The sequence below is a fragment of the Artemia sp. Qi Xiang Cuo genome, chromosome 9, assembly GCF_049724085.1.
Source record: "Artemia sp. Qi Xiang Cuo chromosome 9, ASM4972408v1, whole genome shotgun sequence".
Classification (NCBI taxonomy): domain Eukaryota; kingdom Metazoa; phylum Arthropoda; class Branchiopoda; order Anostraca; family Artemiidae; genus Artemia; species Artemia sp. Qi Xiang Cuo.
In genome coordinates, this window is record NC_142802.1 from 57,824,721 (window position 1) to 57,839,130 (window position 14,410).

A 14,410-nucleotide genomic window follows, 5' to 3' on the forward strand; every position below is an offset into this window, starting at 1 on the left:
GCACTATTAGAACCGCCTAAGTAAGAGACGAACCTCAAACAATCAAATGGCTAACTAAGTCCAATGTATACAACGGTTTGTTATTCCAATGATCGTCTTTTAATGTAATTTTTCATAAGTCTCCGATGGTACAATGGTAAGCATACTAGTGGTTATGATAGTTGGAATTTATCAAGATTGGCTATAAAAATGCAGTTTTTAGTGGAAAAATTGCTTCTGTTGTAAGAATATTACAAATTACAATTAAATTACAAATGTCACTACATCTATAAATTTCTTTTGAAATGAGCTATTGAACAGCTCTCTACGATGTTCCAGTGCCAAGCTATATGTGGAAAAGAAAAGAAAAAAACATGCCGTTTAGGCAGAATGCTGTAGTAGGTGCCACTTTTCTTGATTTTCAAGCCAATATATTTCCCCTGTTGTTCAAGCCAAGGGATAGAAAGTTTCCTACATAGGGGTTTCGGAAAAGGTGGTCCTAATGATGTAGTTTTTGTTTTGATCTGACTCTATTTTTACTAGTTATGGGTTATTATATTTCTTAACATTGGACGTGATCGTCTCTTACTAGGTTGGTAGCTACCGCTGCAAGCCGGATCAACGAGAAAGTTTTGTTGTATTTAATATCAAAAGCACTTTTCTTAGCAACATAGACTATGAACCAAAATAATTTGATCCAACAACATATGGAATACTAGAGAAGAAAATTCTGTACTGACAATGATACGGGTGCTCCTAGTAACTTCTTATAAATATGTTCCATTTTTTTATGTTCAAATGCTATATTCTTATCGTGAACAGTGGATTTCATGTAATTTTGTGGCCTGAATGGCCTTCTTGGCCTTTCTTCCTGCTCTTATCCTGCTTCACCCTGTTTCGTGCGGTTTATGAGTGTCATCTGTACTACGACATAGAAAAATACATTTTGTCTTCAAAGTCTGCCTTTAGAAAGGGGGAGAATCCCTGACTAGAATTTCTCTCGTCAAAAATTATGTGCTTGTATAATATGTTTGAATGAATAGAACACGTTGCAGAACACTGCAGTTTTCTCACTTTTTTTTAGTTCATCTTTAAAAGAGATTAAGGTTACGCTCTGTCTTTTTGGACCCAAATGGTCCTTCGTTTTTCTTCTTTTTTGAGGGGGGGGGGGTTCGTTGAGTTGTCTTTTCTGCATGTGTCTTTTTGTATCTCCGTTGCTTGTGAAGTTGCATGATAATGACGTTCATTGACAATTTATAATGATTGAGTAACTTTGCAGGTATTCCAAATAGATTTATTATCTAAATACATACCACGTAATACAGATAAAGTATTGCAAAATTTTCGATTTTTCCAACGAAAATAAAAAAACGTATTTTTTCAAAATCTAGGGGGAACTTTGAAAAATCTCTTACTAGGTCTTTTTTTTAGTTCTATATTTTTCTTGTCGTTTACTTTTTGTTGTATTCTGTGCCTGTGCATTTTGCTTATCTCCGATGTTTATGAAGACGTATAATTATCACCTTGTGGTAATAATGTAATAGTTCAGATATTGGGTACGTATTATATGTAGGTTTAATATCTGAATAGATACGAGGTAATATAGATAAAGCCTTGTAATACGTGAGCAAGGAAATAGCAACCACATATTTGACAAGAATGACGGAATCAATATGGTTTATGTGATCGTACGTAAAAAACAGGTTTTGCTCTTGTCAACTGCATCAAACATATTAGAAAACAGCATTGCCAACGCTTTGAAATAAAATGCATCAGTTTTCTGACTAAAATTGTACCGCAAGAGATTAATTTGTACCCCCTGAACAGCAAGTTAAAAATTTGCCGACACAGAAAGAAAATTCTCAATAAACTATAACTCAAACAGATATCCAAGTCAGTGAGGAGCAAATAAAACCAAAGTGCACAGGAATTTTTGTATTGCACCACAATATTTCCAAATTTACTGACTTATACCAGGACCTCTAAATTGCACTAAAACGGAACACTTGTACCACATTGGCAACGCTGTTAGGAAACCTTCACTGGCGCTACAGAAGGAAAAGCGCAAGAATATCTCCAAAACATACAACCTGTAACGTGTAATTGGCCACGCTGGTAGGGTAATCGGTTAAACAGGACATGAATAGCAGGTATTGTCTACATCAAATGCGTTTAGGAAATCATATCTAATATGGCAGAGAAGAAAAAGCACAAGGAGCTGGCCAAAAGACTTAACCAGCAATGTGCAACCGATTAGACCGGTATAATAAAACACGACCTAAATAATGACCGGTCAGTTAAATACAAACTAGATAGCCGGTATTGTCTGCTTCAAGTGCGCTTAGGAAACGCTGGTGGGAGGGAACAATAAGCGCAAAGACCGAAAACGCATCCTGTTTGTAGTTTATTAAAAATTAATTCGTCTATGCTGTCCTTCCACTTTTTATTTATTTTTCTTTTGCTTGTTCCATTGATGTTGGAACTGAATGTTTTAGCTGCACGGGCTGTCAAGAGCTTCGTCGTTAACTATTTCTTGGAAATTTTGTTCCTCAGGTGTGTTTTGAATGAATTGAGTTTACAATTTGTTCTTTTGCTTTCTTTTAGATATGCAGTTTGTTACGAGGCGGTATTGCTGAAAGAGGAGGAGTCAGGGTTGGACACCGGATTATAGAAATTAATGGAACAAGTGTTGTAGCTGTTCCTCATGAGAGGATTGTCAGTTTACTAGCAACATCTGTTGGAGAAGTGAGTTTATTTTATGTTTTAGATTTTATATTTAGAAATATCACTGACGTTCATGAATTTTAGATCGATGTTTCTGTATTAATCCTCTTTTTGTATTAATCTACTTGGAAATTCGTTTGTATAAAGAAACTATAAAATATGTATAAGTGAAAAAAAAATTGTTTGCAAAATTTAACAAATAAAAGCATAGAGAGAAAGCGGGCATAATATTAAACAAAACAATGGAAAAGAAAACACAACAGAATTTAAATAATAAAAATCTGAATACTTTGTCTCCACGTTTGTGAGCCTTTATCGACGAAAAAAAAGGAATTAAGCCAAATTTAACACAATATATAAATAAAAAATAAAAAAACAGAAAACAAAAGAAACGTGCTGCATATTCATGCTATTTACAGTGATTGATTCAGAGAGATTTGGGAGTTATTAAGATGTGAGTTTTGTATATTTGTTTTTGTTTTTGCTTTTCTTCATATGTTGTGTTTTATTTAGCCTAATTCATTTATTTTCCTTTGATAAAGGAAAATAAAACAAAAATTATTTGAAACAAAGTATTCGGATGTGTATTATTTAAATTTATTGTTTTTTTTTTTTTTAGCCTAATTCATTTATTTTCCTTTGATAAAGGAAAATAAAACAAAAATTATTTGAAACAAAGTATTCGGATGTGTATTATTTAAATTTATTGTTTTTTTTGTTCCATTGCTTTTTCTTAATTATTATACCCGTTTTATCTCTACGTTCTCATTTGTTAAATTCTGTGAATAGAAAAGCAGTGTGATACAAGAATTTCTTTAATTGTTTCCTGAATTGAAAGTGTAAACTTAGTTTAAACTGATACACATTATAGTTAAGAATGAACAACGATTCACTTTCAAGTTAAATTTTTTTCAGGTGACAGCCCCCTATAGATTCCTATGTTTAAGTGTCCCACTGATCTTGACAATACATAAAAATTAAGCGATGGTAAGGGAATTTTTTGTTGCTGTAGATTTTCATTATTCTTGGGGTGGGGAAGTTCATTGACATAGGGCTTATGGGTCACAGAAACTCCTTCATGGGGGTACGGGGAAAATTTTAAAGTTACTAATGGTAACCCCTCCAAATCCTCCTATGTTTGGATTATTAATGAGGAAAAGATTGCAATAAGACAAAGTATTATCGGTAGCTTTGCTCATGAAAAGGTGGCAGAGGTGCCAAGTGTTCACTTTTTGCCTCTATTTTCTTTTTTACAACGAATCAGGTCTTAGCTTGGTTTTAATACAGTCATTATCCATTTTTTTTTCCAAGTTGTACTGTACCAAAGAAGTTGTCAATCCCCAAAAATTTTCAAAATTGCGTTCTTCGTTAATTTTTTCACAAAAAAATGGATGGCATATTCATTCATCAGCACTTCAAGAATTATTGATCAGTATTTAAAAGTAAATTGCATGTCTCATAGATACAGCATCCCCGTCTGGCAAGGCCGTACCCAGAATTTTTTTCGGAGGGGGTTTTACTAAAAAATAAATCGGGGGGGGGGGGGTTACACAAAAAAAAATAAAAAAAACTAAAAAAAAATTTTTATATCCATTTTTGTTACGTTTTTACGAGTCAGACAAACATTTCGGAGGGGGGAGGGTTCAAACCCCCCTAACCCCCCTCTGGGTACGGCCTTGCCGTCTGGGATGCTAGAACGAAGATCCAGATTAGGTTACTCTAAAATTTTAGCCAAACGAGGAAAATGTAATCGTATTACCCTTGGTAAGCTTTATTCTACATTTTCAGATCATTCTGTTCCTTCCCTTTCTGGGCTTCACCCTATTTTTTTGGGAAAAGGATTCTAGTGATATTTGAGCGTCTTATTTCCGCTTCTGTAAATTCCTTCTCTTTCTTCCTCTTCCGTATAGGAATCAAAAGATAGTAAATAAATTCTATCTTCCGAATATTACTTTTATATCTACCATTTGTTTTATTAACTTTATCACCTAATGTTATTGCTGATTAATGTTATTGTTGATTTTCGTTTTGTGTCACGTTTCTTTTCTAAAGTATTGACTCCACTATCTATCTTTTGATGTGAATGGGTTACAAATAATATTATTATTATTATTGTAGTTAAAATTTGATTCTTTTTGTAGTGGGCCAATTTTCTTCTATCACACGAAGGAATAACAAGGGGAAAATCCATTTTTTAATTAGTAAGAGAATTATTGAAGTCTAGTGATCAGCTCTGATACAATGGCTCTGCCTTAGTGACATCTTACTGCTGGTATCTGATCAGTTTAAGATAATTATAGAATAAAGTCAGTTAAATATGCCATCTATGAAGTGGAGTAAAAATAATAAAAAATCTATCAAATAGTTCGTGGTAACGAGCTGTAATTAAGGAGTGACACGGTCCAATAATAGCCGAAGCTCTAAAAAATGGAATTTTGATAACAACTAATATATCAAAAGAATTGACTTTTTATGCGTATTCCAAACATATAAAATTCTTAAGCTTAATATTACTGTATGAATGTTTCGTGCCTGAGAAAATATGCCGGATTTTTCAAAAAAGGGGAAAACACCCACAAAAGTCAAAGGATCTTAATAAAAATCTCATCATTACATTCACCATATCAGAGAACCCGGAACGTAATCAATGGAACGTAATCGGTGAACACTATACGAAGGCAGAGGAGGTTTCTTCTCTTGGCCAACATGATGAGCTTGAACTTACCTAGTAGATAATGATATGGAACCTTCCCATCACCATTCATGATTCGAAGTGCTCGTTTTTCGACATTTTCAATCATATAGCTATGCTCTGAAGAAAGACCGAAACGCCACTCTAGAGAAGCAAGCTCGAGTATTGGCCGGATAAAAGAACAATAAAGTTGGAGAAGATCCTTAGGGGGCTTAAAGGCAACTAAGTGTTAACTTTTTTTATGTACTTCGTATAATGAATTATGTCTGACGTGAAGGTCAAGTTCTTTCGATATGATGTATACATATATAGTTGTGCTTATTTGACGAAAAATTCAAGTTCGACAATCAGGCTGTGATAGAAATTTTTTAAATAAAATTCTATTCTATTCTATAAATTGATCGCAATGGTATGGCCGATACATTGGTGGTACCATTTTCCTTGAAAATGAATGATTTTCACTGGCTTTCAGTGACGAAATGAATTGCAATAAGCCATTACAAACGCAGAGTTGATTTTCAAGATGTAATTCACTTACGAAATTGGCTCATCGTTTGGTTAAAAGTTTTTGCTATCTATCTTATGAAACCTAAAATTTATAAAATTTTAAATTTATATTTTTTGAAACCTAAAATTAAAGTAGTCAGCATATTTTCAAGTTACATATCGCATTAACTGTATTCGCTGAAAACGAAACCCAGTTGACAAAACAAAATATTCCATAAGAAAATAAGACTATTTTAGGGTATGCAATGCTCATCAACAAATTTTTGGGTATGGTTTTGGCCTAAATTTGACCCAATTTGTGCTATTCGAGACCTAGAAAATTCTGCGAACAGTAACTTCAACAATACTAAAAATGCTTTATCTTTTTCATTTTTATTTCTCTAGATTATTTTTGTGGGTACTATAGATTAATTGTGGGTACTATTTTATCTTAAGATAAGGCGCACTTTACATTATTTTAGACCAAGAAAATTGAGGGAACTATAGCCTCAACAACAGTAGAAAATTGTTAATATCTTTTCGTTTTTATTTGTATGTTTATCTTCTTTTGATTAAATCAATGAATGAAATTTATTGCACACTTTAAAGATGCAAAATCACAAGTGGAGAAAAATGAAATAAACAATGAAATGAAAATACAGTAAAAAAAAATGAAAATACAGAAAAAAATACACTAAAAATACATTAAAAAAAAATGAAAATACAGTAAATGAAAACAATGGGGGATAAAGCAAGAAAAATACTAAAGATAAAAAGTAATAAAAAAAATTTCTGAAGGCGTTTTCTTAACCAAACTATACCAAAATGTCTAAATTCTTTTCTGTATAACTTGATACGGAACAGGAACACGGTACTTAACATTTATCATGAAATTTCTTTTTAGAGGGACAAACATAATAAACTTAAAAAAAAAGGATAAAAGACAAGACCGGAGTGTGCATTTATTTTTATCCCATAGTAGAGGCCATAAAAGAGAAAAAGCCAGAACATGAGGTATAACAAAGGGATAAAGGGATACCTAACAAAGGGATACAGTTATAATGAGGAGCAATGAGGAGCAATGAGCAATATCAGGAATATAATTCTATGCGAATATGACATTTGCAAGAAATCTTCGACGATATAAGTATCCCATATAATGACAAAAGCTATCTGGGGAAGGTAAGTAGGATGGGTGTGTGAAAGCACAGGATGGCTGGCCCCCAACCCCTCATTGCACTTTCTGGCTGAGGGACCAAGAAACGGAGATCAACACCACCGGTTTGGACTTTAAGGGTCCAGTGCCGCATTCTTTACCTTTACCTTTGACCATCTTTTATATTTTACGGACTTAACTAGAAAAATGATCAACTAATACAAAACGTGTTGATTTCACATCACAACCAATAGGAAGACCAAGGTATACTAAATTTGAAGCTAATTTAAATGCATAATTACCAAACTTCATATCAGGAACGGGGGTATTGCTCCAACGATTAAAAACAGTATCTTTTGTGGATTACCTCGTTTAAAAGTAAACCAGTTATTTTTTATTCTTAATAAAATATAAGTCTTAGGGATGTAGTTCCTTTTGAATTGACCGCCTCGTATTTATTTTATTAATTTTAAATACAAATTACTTTTTTTTTCTATTTCAGATACAAATGAAAACAATGCCTACATCCATGTTCCGGTTATTAACGGGGCAAGAGACTCCGCTTTACATCTGAAAGTGCCATAAGTGTTTAAATAATGATAATTAGTACAGTAAACTGGGACAAGGACACAGTTGATTTTATACTCCAATATTTGGTTTAAATTGTTATTTGGATAGAAAAAGCAAACGCATATCCTAGTCTAAGTATTTGTGTTTTCTATGTGTGCTTTTTAATGCTGAATCCAATTAGAAAGTCACTTTTAAAAGCATAGAGTAGAATGTACTGTAAGTAGTTTCTAAGGCTGGTAGAATTACCCCGATAGAAAATTGATTTCGTGCGACAAAATTAACCGAAACTTATAAGCACAGTTTATATAATTAGCAGTAAGTTTACCGCAGATGATTTTTGGCTCTTCATTCTCGGTGCGAACAAAAAGCTCCTCCCACTTATTTGTGCACTTATTGTCCACTTATTGGTGAGCCGGCCAAGTGGTTTTGTCAGTACTTGTTCCGTAGGTGATTATTCTTTGTCTACCCATGAAAAGATCTAATGTCGCTTATGTTTATACGTTCTCTGGAGCACTCGCACCTTGGTCCGGGTTTTTATAATGGGTGAGATAGGGAAAGATCATACTGCTAATTATATAAACTTTGCTTATAAGGAACAAGATTAAATTTCGATTCATCTGCTGTGAGATACGACAATCTCAATTGGATAATTTAATAATATTTTTTCTAAAAACGTATACCAAAATAAGTATAATGGATCTTTCAAGAAAATTCTCGAATGTCTTTGAATTTTACGTGAATCTTTAAGAAGAATCAGAATATGTTGTCTTTAAAAATGTAAAAATAATATTAGGCTCCCAGCATGCATTGTAGTTCGACAATATAGCTGCCGTTTTTCAAATACAGAATAATGTTTTTAAAAACACTGAATTTAAGGAAAATCAAATATCGGTTGGAATTTTCCAAGTGTTTCCTTGTCTAGTCCCAAAAAATGTACCATTCTTCTTGAAATCGGCAGCCAACTCAAGAATTTGTGGAATAGACCATATTTGTATTTAACTTGGCTCATTCTATTGTCTATATTTATCTCTTTAAACTTAATTCTATATCAACTCATTCTAAAGTCTATATTTGACTCTTTAACTCTTTAGAACTATGTTAAGACAATAATTAACTTGCCTCATTCGAGTCTTTGAAATTGATTTGGAGCGCTATCTAAATTGATTTTTAACATAAAAAAATAGATGCCAGTAATGTATATATGCCTATGTATTTAAAAACGCAAGGCAGATTTTGTTTACTCTGAAAGGTACTTACAACACATTCTTCATCGAAAAGCTTCGCCTTTTGGCTGCGTGTTTTAATAGAAAATATTAGCTGGTTATATTAGATTTAGACAAGTCCTAGTGTCTTTGAAAATTAGTTTCAGTTATTAAGCCTAATTAATAAATTAGTTAATCAGTTATTAATTAGGCACGTATTTCTGTTCTTTTTGCTTTTTTTCCTAATCCAGAGTCTTGAAGAGAAAAGAAAACATTTTGGTAAAGATGTCAGCGCTTTTGTTTAGCTGTTGCCAAAAATTACCTGCTAACGGCAACACTGTTGTTTACCTATGCTGCCTGGCTTTTAAAGTTTAAAATACTGATTGGTAAAATTATTTGATATTAAAATCTTCCTTTTCTTTCCTCTAAACTATAAAGAAGGGATTTTTACGGCCACTGACAAAAATAATTATCCGGTCGAACTTTCTTTATGGTGAAGGTAAAACAGCAAAAATAAGTAAAAAAAATTTAATTCAACTAATTGAAAAAAAAGATATAGTCTTTGCAAACTAATAATGTGAAAATATATCCAACTTAATTATAAGCACTATTTAAGTTGGCTGTTTTTCTAATGTTCTATCCTTTTCACTATCATTATAAGCTGCTTTTCTAGTATTTCCTAAATTTTGAGGGATTGGTATTGCTTAGTTTTGAATGTTCGACATATAAACATTCCGTCTTTTACCAAATCCGAAATTACTAGTTTCGTGTTTTTAAACAAAAGTACATACAAAAGATTTCAAATCCTATCAAACCAAAGCGCAAGATAGTATTGGTGCAGCCCGGTTCAATCCGGCGCGTGAATCAGAAGGCTGTATCCAGAGGCTGAGGGGGCTCAGTATTTATAAAAAGTGTTTTTGGGTTAATATCCTCTGATCTAAGAACTTTTTTATATCCCACATGAGGTGCGTCCTCAGAACAGCTTCAAGGGAGATTCCCTATCCTCCTTCTAACATGTGCAAACATGATTAAACTATGCGAAATCATTATTTAACAATTAGGTTTATTAATTTAGTTAGATATAATTAATTTAGTTAAAGTTAAATTGGCAATTAAATTTTTATTTTACATTGACAATTCTTATTAAACTTCAGTTTTTTTTTCTATATCCTCCACGTTGCATGTCCTCAGGACACCCTTAGAGGAGACTCTGCACCCTTCTTACATGTGCAGACATGGTTAAAGGATGCGTAGTCATCGTTTTACCATTCAAATTGTTAATTTAGTTAAACATAATCATTTTAATTGAAATTAAATTAGTTAATTTAAAAACTTAAATTATTTTATTTTTGTATTTACAACTCTCTTGCAATTAAAACTTGAGCTTCGTGCATTTTCCTTTCTAGACGAAAGTCTTAAAGTAAAAATATTGTTCGTTTTTCTAGAAAACGAGTTTGGGGATGGAATGTGGAATGGAAGTTTTGCATTTGTGTGTAAGCCTTCCTTGCAATACACTTTTATGAAATGTTCTGTTCTAAAATCGGAAACTATTTTTTGACCTTGGTACTCTAAGGAAGTCAGGTATCAAGGTATCAATAAGGTATTAGTCAGGTATCAATAAGGATGTCTAGCGTATCAATGAAGTTGTCTTTTTCCATAAATAAAAACGAAAAGAGTTCTAGACAGTCAAAAGAAAGTCATGTAGACTAAGTTTAGCGTATCAATGAAATCCTCTCTTTTCATAATACAGAAGAAAAGAGTGTCTCAAAAATAGTGTGTGAAAAATAGTGTGTGAAAAATAGTTAAATAGCTTATTGTTTGTTTATCTAGCCTTTTATAAAGTTAATAATACCTTTTGTTGATCACCATGTATACTTCAATTCCTATCTTGTGCATTTTTATTAATGCAAAGGGTTTCCTCTAGCCCAAATCCAATGACGTGTATTGTTTTGTTTGTTTGTTTTTCACTAAACATTTTTCTGTTCTTACATTGAATTTTGTTATGTTTTAATATTTTCTCTGTTAAGTTGGTTTGTTTAAACCAGTGCTTCCTCAAGGCACTACGTGCCCGGCTCAGTGGCGGTTCTAGACCGGGGCAAGGTGGGCAGCTGCCCCCTAGGTTTAAAGAAGGCAACTAAACATAAGCTGTAGATTTTGGGGATAGTGCTTTAACGAATTCTAAATGCTAATAGTTTCTTATCTGACATTAAATTCCTTTTATTTTCTATTTTGTGCTCATTTTAGATTTTAAAATCATTTAAAAAATAATTTGGGAAGCGGATACTGTGGTATTGCGTGCCCCCCCCCCCCCAGATTGTGAGACCTAAAACTGCCCCTACCTCGGCATACCAAATCTGAAGAAAAGAACCATATAAATTTACATTATTTTTCTGTCAAAGGCTTTATTGGATATTAATTAGCACTATTAACGTATATATATATATATATATATATATATATATATATATATATATATATATATATATATATATATATATATATATATATATATATATATATATATATATATATATATATATATATATATATATATATATATATTTATATATATTATATCTATATATTAACTGAAAAACTTCAGTTAATATTTTTTTTTTCCCCTATTTGGGAAGTACTGGTTGAACCCAACATCTTAGTCAAAATGAATTTGCAAGTTGTTTTTCTTCCTTTTTTCCCTCTGTTTAATAAGAGGATATTAATAAGGCTATGTATTATTTACTATTATTTTAGTAAAAATCTTCTGTTTCCAACCTAGTCTGTTTATTATATTAGGTGTAAAACCAGTTTTTTATTTGAGCCATAGATGAGACATAGGTTTCGACTTTTGTAATTATTCGGTTTATTAATTTTTGACGGTTTATTATCAATTATATAGTTAATCATTGCAAATTTGGTACTCGTAATTGGAGAAAATGGATGGTTAATATGGAATCTGGGTGGCTAATAAAAAGATAATACCATTCCATGTAATTCGGGTGCTAATCTTTACAGTTTCAAGCTTTATATTTTGGATGGAGAAAAGCTAATTCTAATAGTTTCTATCAATAATTTAGTACAAATAATAATAATACTTCATTTATAGTTAAGTATATAAGCAGGGAATATGGAGTAACACAAGAAAAGAACAACGTAGAAAATAGACAACTAAAAGTTCCATATGACAGAATTACAAAAATAAAAGCCTCAAACAATCAAACAAGAAGATGATGAGGAGCTAATAACAAATAAGCCTCTTCTTTTAACTTCCAATCCTACTTTTCATAAGACATCAAAATTTCAATAGTAGTAATACCAAGACCATTCCTAGGGGGGGGAGGGGTTAAACCCTTATCCGCTATTTTAGTATCATAAACTTTAAATGCCAACTATATGGAAAAACTATTATGATCTGCTATAATTACCTACTATTTGTATGTTTAGAATTTACACCAAGACATACCACATCTTTTGCTGCAGATTACAGACAAAATACTTCTTTTTTTATAGGATTGTGCACATAGATTTAGTTACATGGCGTAGGAATTGATTTTGGGGTGCAAAAAGTGAACGAGCACAAAAAATAGCAGATGGTAGTGGAAATGTACAACCGTAAGATAACGGGGAACTCGCACCTGAACGCTGCTTAAGGGGTAAAAAAAAAATAGTAACAAAATATAAAACGTGTTTTCACTAGTTGGGAGTTTCACTAGTAGGGAAGTTGGGGAATAGTGGAAGCAATTTTGTTGTTTTCAAATGCGGCATCGGTTATTTATTGTAATTTCTGTTCGTTTTGGGATTTATTTATTTATTGATGAGGATTTGTGGTAGTTTTACCTTTGGAAGATTATTTGAATTTAGGATTTTGGAAAGTAAATCTCAATAACATATACTATATGTAAACAATGAACGAATTGCCCTGAAGATTGTGGGGAGGTTGACACCTCCAAAGACATAATTACCGGATCTTTCAACAATTCTGAACAAAATAGCTCTCTTAAAATTTTGATCGGATGTGTTTGTTGAAAAATAGGCTTGGGGGGATGGTTGCTCTCCATTCACTTTTCACTCTTTAAAAAGGGCACTAGAACTTCCGAATTCTTATCAAATGAGCCTAATCCGATCCAAAGTTTTTACGAACCCTCGTTCCATGAAAACCTTATATGGCCCGGGGAATAACTTACAACCCTTGCCCCTAGCTCTGGGGGAGGAGTCGTTTCCAGGGAGAGGGCGGGGGCTAGTTGCGCTCCATCACTTTTGAATCTAAAAGGGGAATTGGAACTATTAAATTTCCAATCAAATGAGCCCCCTCTAAAGTTCACACGACCACTTCTTCCATAAAAACTATATATGCCCCCGGGCATAAATAATAAACCTTGCCCCAGACTCTGGGGGGCTGCGTCAACCCCAAAGACCTTGTTATGCGATCTTTGGACTATTTTTCGAACAAATGGCTATCTCAAAATTTATATCAGCTGCATTTTGGGAAATACGACTTGTGGGGGGGGGAGGGTAGCTGCCCTCCAATTACTTTAATTCTTAAAAATGGGACTAGAGCTTTTGATTACCAATCCAATGAGCCCCCTCCTAAGTTTATATGACCACCCTTTCAATAAAAACCTTATGTGCCCCTAAAGCATAACTTACTACTTTTGCCCTGAGGGCTGTGGGGGGTGGGGGTTTGTCATCTTCAAATACATAATTTCCAGACCTTTCAAATACGTTGAACAAAATAAGTATCATAAAATGCTGATTGGATGTGTTTGGGGAATGATGGACGGGGGGGGGAAGCTGATTGTACCAATCACTTTCGACTATTGAAAAAGGCACTAGCCCTTTCAAATTTGCAAGTGATTGAGCCTTTTTCGAAGTTTCCAAGACAACTTCTTCTATAAGAAGTGCCTGGGTAAAAAAAAAAAATAAATAATAATGAATAAAATAATACATTGTACCCACGTCGCTCTTTACTTAGGCAGTACTATTGTGCTGCCTATGATTTGTTAAATCGTTTTTAATTTGATTTGTGTATAAAGAATTTAGTGAATACTCCCTTGCCCCGCAGGCTGTGGGGGTTTATTTTAACACCAGAGCCATAGTTATTATACCTTTGGACTATTTTGAACGAAATAGTTATGTCAAAACTTTGATCGGATGCATTTGTAGAAAAGGGAGCACGGAAGAGGTGCGGGGGGGGGGGGGGCTGGTTGCTCTCAATTTACTTTTGACTCTTAAAAACCGCTATAAAACTTTTGATTTTATATTGAATTCGCCCCCACCAAAATTAAACGACCACCCCTTTCATAAAACCGTTACACATTAACAATGAGCAACTTGCATAAGTTAGACTCCTTGCCCCACGGGCTGAGGGGGGGTGATTGTCAACCCGGGAGGTAGAGTTAGTTCACCTTTGAACTATATTGATCAAAATGGCTATTTCAAAATTGTGATGGGATGCAGTTGAAGCAAAAGGGGCGTAGGGGGAGGGGACCTTCTGGTTGTCCTTCAGTCACTTCTGACTTTTGAAAAAGGCACTAGAACTGTCAATTTCCAATTGAAGGAACCCCTTAAAAGTATATACGACCACCCCATCCATAATTACCTTAC

General features: G+C 33.3%; 1 protein-coding gene across 7 annotated transcripts in view; it reads left to right on the top strand.

Annotated features, from left to right (window-relative positions):
- Positions 1 to 11,219, top strand: part of LOC148948866 (uncharacterized) — a 289,113-nt gene extending 277,894 nt beyond the window's left edge. For all 7 annotated transcript variants that reach the window (XM_089094766.1, XM_089094770.1, XM_089094772.1 and 4 more), the window contains 2 exons: positions 2,584 to 2,724; positions 7,540 to 11,219. In XM_089094766.1, coding sequence (XP_088950892.1) covers positions 2,584 to 2,724; positions 7,540 to 7,611 — 213 coding nt within the window. In that variant the 3' untranslated portion in view covers positions 7,612 to 11,219. The remainder of the gene's footprint in view (positions 1 to 2,583; positions 2,725 to 7,539) is intronic.
- The last annotated feature ends 3,191 nt before the right edge of the window (positions 11,220 to 14,410 follow it).